This window comes from Poecilia latipinna, unplaced genomic scaffold (assembly GCF_001443285.1).
Source record: "Poecilia latipinna isolate Pla-1442-1.1 unplaced genomic scaffold, P_latipinna-1.0 Scaffold358, whole genome shotgun sequence".
Classification (NCBI taxonomy): Eukaryota; Metazoa; Chordata; class Actinopteri; order Cyprinodontiformes; family Poeciliidae; genus Poecilia; species Poecilia latipinna.
This window is the reverse complement of record NW_015112974.1, coordinates 191,949-206,262: the sequence shown is the minus strand read 5'-3', so window position 1 is coordinate 206,262 and position 14,314 is coordinate 191,949. Positions and strand designations below refer to the sequence as shown.

The 14,314-nt window shown below is 41.8% G+C and overlaps 2 protein-coding genes across 3 annotated transcripts in view; both read right to left on the bottom strand.

Moving 5' to 3' along the window:
- Nucleotides 1-3,617, bottom strand: part of oc90 (otoconin 90) — a 19,771-nt gene extending 16,154 nt beyond the window's left edge. The window contains exons 1-3 of the mRNA XM_015036131.1: nt 1,905-3,617; nt 1,674-1,742; nt 192-366 (exon numbers count right to left, since the gene is read on the bottom strand). Coding sequence (XP_014891617.1) covers nt 192-366; nt 1,674-1,742; nt 1,905-1,986 — 326 coding nt within the window. The 5' untranslated portion in view covers nt 1,987-3,617. The remainder of the gene's footprint in view (nt 1-191; nt 367-1,673; nt 1,743-1,904) is intronic.
- A 1,628-nt stretch (nt 3,618-5,245) lies between these two features.
- Nucleotides 5,246-14,114, bottom strand: hhla1 (HHLA1 neighbor of OC90). Of its 2 annotated transcripts, XM_015036158.1 has the most exons (7): nt 13,942-14,113; nt 13,705-13,785; nt 12,750-12,782; nt 11,214-11,921; nt 8,233-8,371; nt 6,828-6,910; nt 5,246-5,995 (listed from the first exon to the last, which is right to left on the bottom strand). In XM_015036158.1, the coding sequence occupies exons 1-7, from the start codon at nt 14,027-14,029 to the stop codon at nt 5,952-5,954; spliced, it is 1,176 nt and encodes a 391-aa protein (XP_014891644.1). In that variant the 5' UTR covers nt 14,030-14,113; the 3' UTR covers nt 5,246-5,951. The 2 variants fall into 2 exon arrangements, with proteins under 2 accessions (XP_014891644.1, XP_014891645.1); XM_015036159.1 differs by lacking the exon at nt 8,233-8,371 and having other exon boundaries at nt 13,942-14,114.
- Between the last annotated feature and the right edge of the window lie 200 nt (nt 14,115-14,314).

The window sequence follows — 14,314 nt, the reverse complement described above, 5'->3', positions numbered from 1 at the left end:
AAAAAAGTTACTCAAGTAAATATAACTGGTTACTATCCAGCTCTGTTTCTAAAGAAAATCAAATTTACAGAAGTCAATGTAAATCTAATCATTGTTCCAAATTCTTCTTCTACTTAAAATCTGTTCAGATGAGCATCAAAGTTTACAGATTCTCCTCTAATCAATGAGATGAGGATCTGGGCTTCGTTTACGTGTCCAGAGGATCCACCGGGTTCCCAGACGCCACATGTCTGCAGGAGCAGCCGTAGTCCTCCAGGTCCCGCGGACACAGCCCTGATGCACACCGCAGCCTGGACACGAAGCTCAGCAGCGAGGGGAAGTTATCGAAGACGGCGTGGAGCCAGACGAAGCGCAGACCCAGACAGTCTGATGGAGGAAGGAGAAGATGGAGCTGGTCAAATCGAAACCAAGCTTCAGCAGATCGAAACCAAGCTGCAGGTTTCCAGAGGAGAGTTCATGTATGATTATTACACTCAGTCTCAAAAAATTAATCTAAAATCAATCATTTTGTAATAATCAGTAGCTTTGTTTTCTCACAGCTGCACAACTTTGGTTTAAATGTTAATATTACTTAAAGAGGGCTTTAAATCATCTTTTTGTGTCATAATTAAAGCAGATTTTTGCGTGTTTTGTAACGTTTCATCATATGAAACATCTCCTGCTGGCAGCATCGGTCACTCCTTACCGTCATCTGATGTAGCATTTATTCAGAGGGATTCAAAAATCACTGAAGACAAATTTATTGGCATCAACAAGTGCTATCAAAATAAACTAAACAGTTTGAAAACTTTTCTTTACTAACAGAGAAAAATGTCTCAAACTTTTAAATCAGTAATCTACGACTTTCTGATTCTCTGGATCATAAATATGACATGAGATCTTCAAACTGGCATCAGCCAATCAGGAAAATAAATTCAGCCTCTGGATTGGCTGCTTTGTAAACACCAACCAATAATGTGTCATTAAACATTAAACTAAAGTATTTCAGCTTCCCAGGCTCTATGAAAAAAAAAAAAAAACAGTTGATTTTCTGCGAATAATTTGGGAAAACAAACAGAAACCAGGCGAACGTCCACTGAGGCTTTTCAGCATCAAACTCTCCCGGTGGGTCTGCTGTGAAACAAGTTGCTCAGTACGGTGGAGGAGGAGTGATGCTGTGGGACTGTTGCTCTGCCTCATCAGACTGCATGAGTTCAGATTTTAAATAAGAATCATTTCTGACAGAAAAACTGAAAATGAGTCGTTATTCAGCAGAATAATGATCCAAACGAGTTAACAGAACATTTTCTTAAACATTAGTTTACTCTGATGCTTATTATGTTTCACATGGTGCCAATAATTTTTGAGGCTGTTTTTAAAGAGAGAGAGAAAGTTTAGGAACTGATTATCGTTCTAAAATGTGCTCCTTTCTGTTCAAAATAGTTTTTTTGCTTGAGTAAATAACAGCTAATTAAAGTAATTAAAGTAAAGATGAAAGTCCCTGAAGGAAACGTTCCTCCCTGCAGGCTGTGATCCGGTTCGGCTCGTTGATTCATCCTCTCGACCCGCTGAACCTTCAGCTCCTCTGGTTCATTAGGATTAATTCAAGCAGCTTGTGTGGTGACCGTTAACATGCCTGAAGTTTATTGTTCCAGATAAAAAATAAAACAACAATAATAAAGGATGTTTCTCACCAATTACATGACCTGCGTCTCGGCTGCTGCCCTCTGGGTCCGGACAGAACACGGAGCTGCCGGAGAGCGCTGCAGAAAAAAGAGGAGATTTAATTCATGCATGCAACATTTAACACATCAGCAGTTAATTGATTAATCATTGTGTGATTAGTGTAATTACACAAATAAAGGAAAGCATGAGGGCAGAGAGGGAGCAGCCTGCCTAGAGCTCAGTGATTGGGTGAAACTCACTGCAGGAAGCAGCCGGCAGCATGAAGATCCACAGCAGAAGCATGATGAGATCCTGCAGAGAAAATCTGATTGCAAAAAACATTAGAGCCACAATAAAACAAGAACAGATGGAGGAAGCCTCCAGATGAAAACTATGAAGCTTTTATTGGAGAAAAATGACAGATTCAGAGCTGCGATCCGCACCGGCCCTTTAAGGCGGCGGTTAGCTCATGGTGACCCCACAGCCACCAACTCTGACCCCAAACACCGTCACATCCGCGCTGATGTCGATATATAATGAATCCCTAAACACTTCTAGTGTTAGAATAACAAGGTTTTTAACAGAAGTTAATGCTAAAACAGAATACCAACAAGCTATTTTGTAGAAGCTAATGCTAAATGCTACCAACACAGCATGTAGCAGCAGCTAATGATAAAATGTCATATCAAAAACACTAAAGCATTAAATTCGGCCATGTTGATGCCCTCCATGTGTCAATGACATCACATTTCACCCTCCACAGGATCAGATCTGTTTTTGCTTCAGGAAGTGATTCAGATTTCTGCCATGTTTCAGTTTGACTGTTGTTCAGTTTTACATAAATTCCTGCTGCAGTTTGTTTCCTTTAATGTTTTAATTTGGTGCAGAGAGAACATGAAGCCAGCCGATCATAGTCGGCTTCATCACAGCCATCAGGGAGGAGGAGGGAACATCGGCTGTAACAGAGACCTGCATTTACTCCAGCATCTCACACCAGCTCCATAAATTACCCCCCATCACCATAATGATTATTGCTGCTGCGCCAGACGAGACCTTCAGCGCCCGCTGCATCAGCGGTTAATGGCTCCAAACCGCTCAGCCCACCTGTGGCTCTGCTCCACCACACCAACAAGTGGGTTGATGATGCTTCACAGAGCCGGCTGGGTTTCACCTGCAGCGGGAAGCGATATCACTGCCTCGCTGCTACACTTTATCTCTAATGTCAGCTGAAGAGCCTGAGCCTCCGTGTTAATGGAGACAGCGGCCTGCTGAGGCAGGAGCTCCGGCTTTACCGCCGCAGATTATCAAACAAGATTATACGACAGCCTGTTAGCATGCTAAATGCTAATCATGAAACGATCCGACGGGTTTGTATTTTGGACATTTCGGCACAAACGTCTGATACCAACAGCCAAGCACGGTGGTGGAGGAGTGATGACTGCTGAGGTTGAGCTGGACCTGCATGCACAGCCCTGCACTGTGATTTAATCCAGATTTTACATCTAAACAGGAGCAAATAAGCTGATTTAAGGCAAGATGGCAAAAATCAAACACAAACTAAACTCAAAGACGTGTTTAGAAGAATTTAAAGAAATTCATGTTTGGACTTTGAGGGATTTTTCATGTAGTAAACTCCAATAAAATCATGTTGCCACCAGTGCAGAGCTTCCTCAACAATGGCAGCAGGTGAAGAAAGGGAAGTAAAGAAACCACTTCTGTCCAAGGAAACCATGACTGACTGGAACAGAAGAACCAGGACGGAGAGCGGAGGCCTGGTGGCGCCGTTTCTCCTGACTGTCTCCAACACATGGAGAAGAAAAGCTGAGAGCTTCCAGCAGCAAAGGATCAAAACTGGAAACAAAGAGCAACTTTTCTGGCATCCAGGAGCAATTTGGTGAGAAACTGAATCAGTCCGACTGAAAACCCAGAGAAAAGTTTTGAAAAATGAACAAACTGATCGACTCTCGATGGGTCGGCCTCCAGGATTTGGTCCCAGAGTTAACATCCAACATGAGGAAGAATAAACTCTAGACTTCTGGAGACCTCTTCTATCTTCACCCTGAAGTTCTCCTGTAGTTTTGTTCATTGGTTTGTTTTCTTCCAGCTGCCCTGACTCGACCTCGCCTGCCTGTTTTTCAGTCGACCTCCAAACGACTCCAAGGACAGAAACATCCAGAGAGGATCTGCAGGAACTTCCTTCAGCTAAAAATCAACTTATTGTTAAATATCAGCCTGAATATTCACAGAACATTTTTATTTAGCAGGAAAACAACAAATATTAACATCCATTTAATGCATCTGTCAAACAAACTGTAAGGTCTAACCTTATTTGTGTTCCAGACGTTGGAGTTTGTTCCTTCGCTCTGCTGCCTCCAGCCAAAGTGGGTCAGGTTCTGTTCCCAGCAGAATGAATCCTCAGCTTCTGTAGCTGTTTATCACTCCGACCTGAGGAGGAGGAGGAGGAGGAGGAAGAGGAGGAGGAAAGAGCCTCCAGCTCTTACCGGCTATCGGGTGACACCTGAGCAGAAGCTTATCCCGGTCCGGTTCCCGTGCAGGTATGTCAGGGTTTTTTATAAATGCAGGCGGGTCCGGCAGGGGGATCCACAGAGCCGCCTTTGTCCAGCAGGGTTCTGGATCTGCAACCCGGGAGGATCAAACGGGTCTCATCTGATCCTCCCGGGACTTCGGATCAATGAGTGCAAACAGGAGGGAGGGGCCGGCCCGCCGGAGCAGCAGGCCAATAGGAAGCTTTGAGTCGGACAGGTGAGAGGATCCAGGTGTGACAGAACATCTGAAGGCTTTTCATGAATATCTGACCCGTTTCTAAGATCCGAAGTAAAAACGTCTCCAACATCAAAAGATCTACGGCTTTATTTACATTTATCGTTATTTAATTCAATCTATGAAAACAGGTAAAAATAAATGTTTGGATGAGAGAAATAATGAACTTTTAGTTCCAACGATTCCCTCAGAGCTGCTGGATGAAAACTGAGCAACGAAGAAAAACCAAGACTCAAAGTTTGGATCAGGTCTGAATGGAGGTTTGTTCATTCTAGGAAGACTAGAAGAGACAGACGTCTCTGTCATCTCCTGAAGGAGGTCTTCACACAAGCAAGGATGAACTGAGGCGGTTTTGGAAACGGCTCTTTGGGAATATTGTTCTAGAAAACAGTTAAGATCCAGATTTGTTCCTCACTTCCCTCGACGTGTGCAGGAATAATTTTACTCCTTTTGAGATAAAAACCTTAAAAACTTGCTACCAGCTCTGCTTCCTGAATAAATAAAGCCTTAAATTCCCAAACTGGACGAAGAGCCACAGAGTTCTGACCTCATAAAGCATGAAAAATGTTCTGAAGAGCTTTTGTCCCCAACAGAAAGTCAGGATTTTTATTTAATAAAGATTTCTAAGAGAAAAGGCTTAAAAGAAGCAGCTTTTCCATAAAAATGACTCCAGATAAAATAAAACTCAAATTCACCACAGATCTAAAAAACATCTAAAGATAAGAAATTATTAAAAACGTCCCAGAGGAACGATCAACATGGCGTTTACTTCATTTAACTTGTGGAAATCTTTAAAAAAAGCCGATCAAACAGTTTGAAATATTTTAAATACTTTAATAAGACTGTAGAAATGTTAGTAAACAAGCATCTTTCATGAATTAAAAGCCAAATTATCGACATGCAAACCAAAACTCAAGCACAGCGACTTCCTGACCGCCAGAACGAAAACCAGTTTCTCTGCTTGTTTTCTACAGATAAACGTTTCTGTCTTTTATGGGTAAAATCCTCCGAACTCTGAAAACACTGGATCTGATGAACCTGCAGCATGAGGAGTAATAAATAGACGAGACGCTCACACTACAAATCCTTAACGGAAACCTCGTTTTCTTCTGAAATTTGTTTGTTTTCCAGCTGAATTATGCAGGATGTTCGTCACATTCAGGGTAAAAAACTGAGATTATTCGTCATGGCGTCATGTTTCTTCTTCATGACATTAAACAGCCATTTACTTTTTAAACATGAAGAACAAATCAAATATTTAAAAGTCACATGGATTAAAGTTTACGTTCATCAACCTGATGTTTTCATTGCAGGTCGGATTAAAACAAACTGTAAACAGAGGCAACCAATAAAGACTAATGTTTTAAAACTAGTTTCTTCTCTTAAATAAACTTTATATTTTGCATGGCAGATTAGTGATTAATATCCAGATAAAAGGTGCAAACTGCATGTTTTGTGAATCACCAGCAGCTTCCAGCTGTTGTTGGAAGATGAACGGCTCTTTGTTTCCGCCGCTTCCTGGCGGGTCACAGTTTGTTGCACATCTTAGACAAGCATCTCTGTTTCAGATCTGTGGAGGGAGGAGGAGAACCGAGAAGGTTACAGCCGGGAACCCGACACCAGAGGAAGAACTTCAGAGCTTTGTGTTGGAACAGGAACCGACGGAAACACGATGATGGACCTGCAGTCAGACCTCCTTCTGCTGCGTCAGACAAAGATCAAGAGAAACTTTGATCCTAAACACCTAAACGTTTAATGAAGATCCAGGTTGCCATAGTAACACCACTGATTCGTCTGTGTTCATTAGTGCTTAATGAGAAAACCCCTCAGAGGTTTAAAGGGACTCTCTGTAGATGTAACTTTATTTATTTTACACTTTTTACAGATGGATTTACATCATTTCCATTAAAATATAAAGGATAAACTAAAAACTCCACAAACCAACAGTTATATCCTGTCTTGATGTTATGAAATATTAAATAATTAGTAATAATGTCTAATGAACAAATATGGGATGCGGCTTCAAAAACATTCTGCACAAATAAATAAAAAGCTTTAAAGCCTCTGAGGTCAGAGGCCCTACAGAAAAGGCTCAGTATCTATTTATTCGCAGAACCAAAAATCAGATGGAGGCGACAGGAACTGGTCTTAAATGTTCGTCAAGGCGCCTCGGCTGCAGAACGTGTTTCAGATTCTTCTCATGTTGCCAAAAACGTCTTAATAAATATATACAAGAAACATTTTAAGGTTTTTTTTAAATGCTGTGCCATTTTTGAGGTACTAACTCCATGTTTGTCTCAGCGCAGGTGGAGAACGAACCAATCAAATGGTTCATTTTCTGACCGTTTAGTTTCTGTGAAACGTCGTTTTCAGTTTTTCGCCTCGGATCTACAGTCACTTACTTCTGGAGAAGGAAACTCTCTTGACTCTTCGGCACACCTCGAACGTGTGCTCCTCGTACCACAGGAAGCTGTCGTCACAGTATCTGTCAGAGCAAACAGAAATGAAACATTCAGAAATGAAACATTCAGAAATAAAACATTCAGAAATAAAACATTCAGAAATGAAACATTCATCTTGGTGAAAAGTGAAGAACGACGGGGATGAAAACATGAGGCAGTCACTGAAAATCAGAAACGATTTTCAGTGACTTCAGGAGAGCTGAAGTCAGACCTTTTCCTCCCCTCACTGTGACACCAGGCTGGTTGCACCTCCAGGGTTTCTCCTAAACCAGCGTATCAGATTGGGTTGCCATGGTAACGGGTACATCAGGAGAGTTCTGGTTCTACCTGAAGGTTTCCTCTCAGTGGAAAACCATCCAGGTCCAGAAGGCGGCAACCAGCTACCAACGGTAACAAAGTCAACGACCCAGAATGAAGTTCTGATCCGAGTCGGGCCGACCCACAGCAAGAAGATGATCATATGATTTACCAGACCAGACCAGACCACACCAAACCAAACCAAACCAGACCAAACCAGACCAGACCAGACCAGACCAAACCAGACTAGACCAAACCAAACCAAACCAGACCAAACCAAACCAGACCAGACCAAACCAGACTAGACCAAACCAAACCAAACCAAACCAGACCACACCACACCAGACCAGACTAGACCACACCAGACCAAACCAAACCAGACTAGCCCAAACCAGACCAGACTAGACGAAACCAAACCAAACCAGACCAGACCAAACCAAACCAGACCAGACCAGACCAAACCAGACCAAACCAAACCAGACCAAACCAGACCAGACCAGACCAAACCAAACCAAACCAGACCAAACCAGACCAGACCAAACCAAACCAAACTAGACCAGACCAAACCAGACCAGACCAGACCAAACCAGACTAGACCAAACCAGACCAGACCAGACCAAACCAGACTAGACCAAACCAGACCAAACCAGACTAAACCAGACCATCAAACTTTTTTCTGGAAGGAAAACTGACCCAAAGTTCTCCAGTTCTCGGTCCGCCTACGTTCCGACCTCCATCTGAGACAACCAGTCTCGTTTTGGAAACGTTTCAGTTAATCTTGCTCAGTTTCTCCTGAATCCAACTTGCCACTAAACATACTCTGTGTGTTTATCTCAGATTATGGTTCCCTTGTTGGGATTATTATTCTTGTTGCTCAACCAGCTGCAACGACTCCAGAATATCTGCAAAAACTCCTTTTAGTCGTAAACCAAAAAGGGTTTTTAACCTTAGACCTGCATGTTTCTGTCCTTCTATCTGACCAGATGATGGATAATTTGACAGCCTGGCCAGTAGGGGGCGGCGGAGTCACTCAGGAACGTGTGGAAACCTTTTGGTGCGCGTCGGGCTCAGCGGCCTGCAGAGGCACTGGGAGAAGAACCGGCAGAGCTCCAGGATGCAGGGCTGCAGCTTCAGCTCTCCGAGCGTCTCCGCTTCGCCGCCAGGCTCCGGCCTCCTCCAGGGACAGCCTCTCGAGAGACAGGGTCAAAGGTCACTTCAGTCAGAGACTCAGCACATCCACAGTCCCTGAGGTCTGCGTCTCTATCTACTGCCTGATTACAGATTAGAAACCAACAAGCAAAAGGTGAAATACAAGCAAACATAATTAATCTCTGGGAGGAAAACGTTTCCTGCTGCAACTGCTCCTCATTAGCATAAAACAGATTTCAACATTTAGAGGAGACATTTAGAAACTCACCCTGCAGAAAGGAGCACAATTCAGATCAAGTATAGGTGAATATTAACTCAGTAAATTATTTTAAATTATTTTATCCATTAATTAAGGATAAATCTTTAATTACTGATAAATCTTTAAATCTCTGTGGAGAAATTTTGACACTCTGGTTTTCAGAAAAGTTTTTATTCAGGTACATTAGAGCATATTAGGACATAAACAGTTTGCTTTAGATCATTTCACTCCAGCTTAAAGCCCTGACTTTGACTAGGCCACACCAAAACCTTCGTTTATTTTTAACTTTCTGACTTGGTTTGCTTTGGGTCATGATGCTGATCCAACCTGTAAGGCTTCCTCTGCTCAGCCTGTTCTCACCGACTGTCAGATGCTTTGGTCACTGCCTGATGGAACCACTTACACACATGTATGACGCAGAAACGTTTTCTAGAAAACAAATCTGAAATTTTGAGAATAATCTCAGATATTTACTAAAGGAAAAATAAACCAATTCTGACTTTTTTTTATTATTTTTTTTTTTAGAAATTTCAACGTTTTTTTAGAAAATTTGCAACTTTTCAAACTCATAAACTCATTTAATGTTTTATTCCTAAAACATTTCTGAGATTAATCTTAAAATTTCTGATTTTTTTTCAAACTCATAAATTAAATTAAATTTTTCTTCTTAGAAAATTTCTGAGATTATTTGGTGGAAATGAACCCCTCCCTCCGTCCAACCAGTACTCCCAGTGGTGACGTCCAACAGCTCCTGGATGTCCAACACACCTGAACCAAAGGACTGAATCACCTCCTGCTGTGAACCAGTTCATGTGATTCAGGTAGAGATTCCTCTGAACATGTTCGTCTCCATCATCCGCCTGCAAACCTTTGACAAAGGAATCAACATGAATATAAACCTGAACTGCATCTTTTCCCCAGATCAGATCAGATCAACCCTCTCAGTTTTCCCTCCCAGCTGATCGGAGCCGATTGATCAGCCGATCGATCATCAGATCGTGGTTCGTGTTTCTCTGCCCGCAGCAACTTGCGCAGCTAAAAGCTCATTTTACTGCAAACTAAAGACAAACTGCGCAGGCTGCTGCAGCTCCGCCTGTTGCTAGGCAAAAGTCAAGGTGATGGAGGAGGATGGACGGTTTTTCTTCTGCTTTTGCAGTGTGATGTTACCGCCATCTAGTGGTTCTGATGAGAACTGCGGACCAAGCCAAGATTCACCCTGAACTCCAGATTTAGACCAAAATTTTAAATCTTTTGTCTTTTAAATACATTAAAAAAACAAAGAAAACTTTAGAGTGAATTTTTAAAATAAATTACCTTGATAAATAAAACAAAAAAGAGATTTTAAAGAAAAATTGGCATAAAAACACCAATCCTTAAAATTAAAATAAAGAAACAATTGGTATTTATGTAAAGCTAATAAAAAATGCAGATATTTATTAATCATTCCTTTTTAAGCGTTGGTGCTGTTCTGTATTAAATCTCCTCCATAAAGAAGGGCTGCACCTCCTGTTGCCATGGCGACCGTCTCCGGCTCTGCCTCCTCCATCTGCAGCATCTCCACCCCCTCCGCCCGCCTCGCCCCCCGTCAGCCTCAAACTGAATCAGACGCCATCGATGAGCCCAGAAATGACGGCGGACGGTTCTGATGCTGCTCTGTTCGGGTCAAGCGGGCCGAGCGGTACCGGCACTCAGCTGGAGGACAGCAGCATGACGATGCCTCCAAGCTGCTCCTCCATGTTCATATCAGTCAGAGTCATGTGTCTGTTTTGTCTCAATGTGACAAAGAAAAACAAATAAAAACGTATTTAATGTTTGACGTCAGACGAGACGCTGCGCTGCAGGAAATCACTACAGAATAAGTTCCTCATTATTCCAGCAGTAAAGATGCTGAAGAGGGGAAACGTTAGTTGTTGCTCTGATTTGGAGAAAAACTTGATATAGAAATAAATCAGGAAACATTTTCAGCTGCCTGGAAATCCAACAGGTTGTGAATCTTTAAAATTTAAAAGCATATTTTTGTTTATTTAACCTGTTATAAAGAAAAATGTGGGTTTCATTTTCCAAAGTCACATTTTCATCATGTCAGAATGCCAAACTAAATATTAAACATTTAGCTTTTAAATGAAACTTGTAGTCAGGAAGCTAAAAAGGAGACATCTAGTTCACAACTAAATGTTTAAATCAGAGGTAAATGTTTACTTTAAAAACTAAATGTTTATTTTTTTTAATCTAATATTTAGCAGCCAAGCTAACTATTCCAGTTGCTAACTACATTCTGGGTTAGAAACTAAATATTTATGTCCAAGCTAAATGTTTAGCTAATATGCAGGTTTAAGACTTTTAAGACTGTTCATCCATCCATAAATTATTTTTGTGAAAAACATTTTTATATTAGCTGAATATTTAGCTTGGACCTACATGTTTAGTTTGGAAAATAAATATTTAGCTTGAAGACTAAGTATGTAGTTCCCAACTCAGTGACTTTTGACCTTTAAAATGTTTGATTTTAAGAACTTCCTCCCATCATAAAACACCCGGCCTTTCATCAGCAGCTGACCGCCTTCCTGCTCAGAAACCTGCTCAGTGTTCACCTGCTCAGTGTTCACCTGCTCAGTGTTTACCTGGTCTCTCCGTTTCTCTGGGCCGGTCAGGTGTTCTGTCTCTGCTGCTCGGCGTCGTCTCTGCAGGTCGTCCTGCTGGTCGGAGGGTTGAAGGTCTAGTGAAGGTCGTTTGTAGAGGAGATGCTGGAGAAATGCTTGTTTCCACCAGACTGTCAGGTGATTTCAGGGCGGCTGCTGCTGCAGGAGGTCGGGGTGTGACTGCAGGCGGAGCTGCAGCAGTGGCTGCTGATGTTGCTGCAGCTGCAGCAGCGGCTGCTGATGTGGCTGCAGCTGCAGGATGTCGGGCTGTGACTGCAGGCGGAGCTGCAGCAGCGGCTGCGGTTACGCCTGTGGCTGTGGCTGCAGCTGCTGATGTTGCTGCGGCTGCAGGATGTCGGGCTGTGATCGCAGGCGGAGCTGCAGCAGCGGCTGCGGTTACGCCTGTGGCTGTGGCTGCAGCTGCTGATGTGGCTGCAGCTGCAGGAGGTCGGGCTGTGATTGCAGGCATAGCTGCAGCAGCGGCGCTGGCTGGTCGTCTCGTGGTTCCAGCTGATGTCGCCTCTGCTGCTCCTGCTGTTCTGATCTGTGGAGTTGAGACGCTTTGGCTCGTCCTGATGTTTGATGGACGTCCTGTAGTGAAGCCTGGAGGCCTGGAGGACGTCGGTGTGACCGCCACGGAGGTCGTGACCTTTAACGTGGTTGACGATGTTCTGCTCAGATGTGGCGAAGCTGGAGGAAACATGAGCAATGAAACCGTCACGATTTCTGCATCAAATTTAAGATTAAAGAAGCATAATGAGAAAGTTAAAAGACCAAATAATTACTTTTCAGTATGGACCCGGCTGTCAGAACTGTTACCTCACAACTTCCAGGAAATGATCATTAGGTTTTGGGAAAGTGTTCCTTAAGAGCAACCAGTAAAAGTACTTTATAAGTCCTGCAAAGGCAAATATTAACTTCCAGGATAGTACTTTGTAGTTCCCATGAAAGTTTCAGGAAATGACCTGCTACACTGCAAAACAAAATCCTAATAAAGGATTTTTGTCCAGTTTCTTGAGTAAATATCGCAGTAAATGTGAAATAAGACAAAACTAACCTGGCAGATTGTTTCACTTATCAGACATTTTTCCCATTTTTTAAATGAACCAAACTGACAAGCAAATACGTTTGATCAATATTCAGTAATTATTGACATCTTTTCACATCTCTTGCTGAAAGTTAAGTTAGTTTTGTCTTCTGATTTTGAACTTTACGCTCTGAAAAGTATCAACTAGTTTGTATAAAGGCAACAAGTTTCCTTACAATTTATGGATTTTACATCTTCTGTTATGGATTCTTATTTTCACAGGATTTAAATCTAATAATTTGCTGCGTTTTGTCACCAGTTCTTTACAGCAGTGAAGGAATCAAACATGCAGATGCTGCAGAGCTTAAACCAAATAATGGAGATTTATTGGAAACACATTTTGAGTGAAATGAACCAAACCTGAGCAGAGGTCTAGACTAACACCTGGATCTGAGCTGAATAATCTGGTTTTTAAGACGCAGTCCGCTCACCAACAGGAAGTCGAATGGAGGAGAGGTTCGCCACTTTAAGAAAGACAGAAAGGTCAAAGGTCAAATGTTAATGTTCCTGTTTGATAAAAAATACACTGAAATGAAGCTGCTATTGTTTGCTAAACTGCTGCATAAAAAAGACCAAAAAATTATTAAGATCAAACAGAAATAAGTTTAAAGTTTATGGAAATACAACAGCAGATGAATAAATCTGAAAACAAACGTTTGAGTTTCTGTCTGTTAGCGTTAGCTAAACCTGGCAGCGTCAGAAGCTAGCACGATGCTACGTTAGCCGGTTTGGCTAAAAGAGCTTTGGAAACAAAGTAAATGTAGATTATATTACAACAGATTATGTTAACAAATAATAAGTTTACAGCTTTAATCACACAGTTCAAGTCTTTTTACATTAAACCAGTTTTTCTGTAAAACTATTTAAAATATTTGATTCACTTCAGTAAATAAAACAGAAATAAATTTAGAAATGCAGACAATAGATTTTTCCATATTTATTCTTTTTATTTTACATTTTATTCAGACCTTCAGGAATATGAAAAGCGAACTAAAACAGTTCATCTGATTTTAATCCATAACCCAAATATTACAGATTATTTGGGAAGTTTTTTTTTTTTAAATAAAATTTTAAGCCTCTTCCTAAAAATGCAAATAATATAAATTCTGGTCTTGACAATCATCTCTGCTTTAGACCAGGGGTGTCCAAAGTGGGTCCTGAAGGCATCCTGCATGTTTTAGTCTCTCCCTGGTTTTACACACCTGCACTGATTGATGCTCGTTAGAGGCCTAAGCAGAAAACTGACTTTCTGAGGAGATTGGTACAACCAGTAGGGAGGGAACCAAAACATGCAGGATTTAAACGGTTAAGTTTGAAACGAACAGCAGGTTTATTTAGTTTATAATTAGTGCATCTGGATTAAATCTCCCAGCAGATTAAACAAACCTCTGTTTGGTCCTTCAACAATCGTCTGGTTGAAGAGCGGCGTGACGGAGCCGTCGTCCCAGACGCCGCTCAGCTCTCTGCCTGGACAAAACGCACTTCAGTCAGACAAAAGGCTCCGGGAAGATTCACTTCCTTTAGAGAAGCTAGAATGTTTTCTTCCATCAGCCTTGAAGACTCTGAGGGGAAAACATGACAGATGATTCTGGGCTGAAGTCGCCGCAGCAGATCTTTACCTACCCGTCTTCCCCGCCATCACACAGATGTAGATGCAGTCGGAGTTGTTCCTCTGGCTGACTGAGACACAAACAGGAAACACATCAGACATTTAACAGGTCAAAGTTTCCAGTCAGAGCTGAACGCTGAACTTTAATGGCCTCAAATCGCTCCAGATTAAACCGATCAATCAATATTCTGCATATTGATCCTCCTAATAACTTCTGTCCTTCTCATTCTTGTTTTCTTAGAGTTTGAAGCTGATCATCCTCAGATCATCGACCAGGAAATTATTCCTGGATCATTGGAGGAAACATTTGATCCAGATCTTCCCTCATTGATTCCTGGGCTGATTAAATTAAATATATTTGCTCTGTTTTTGTGCAGAACTTGAATT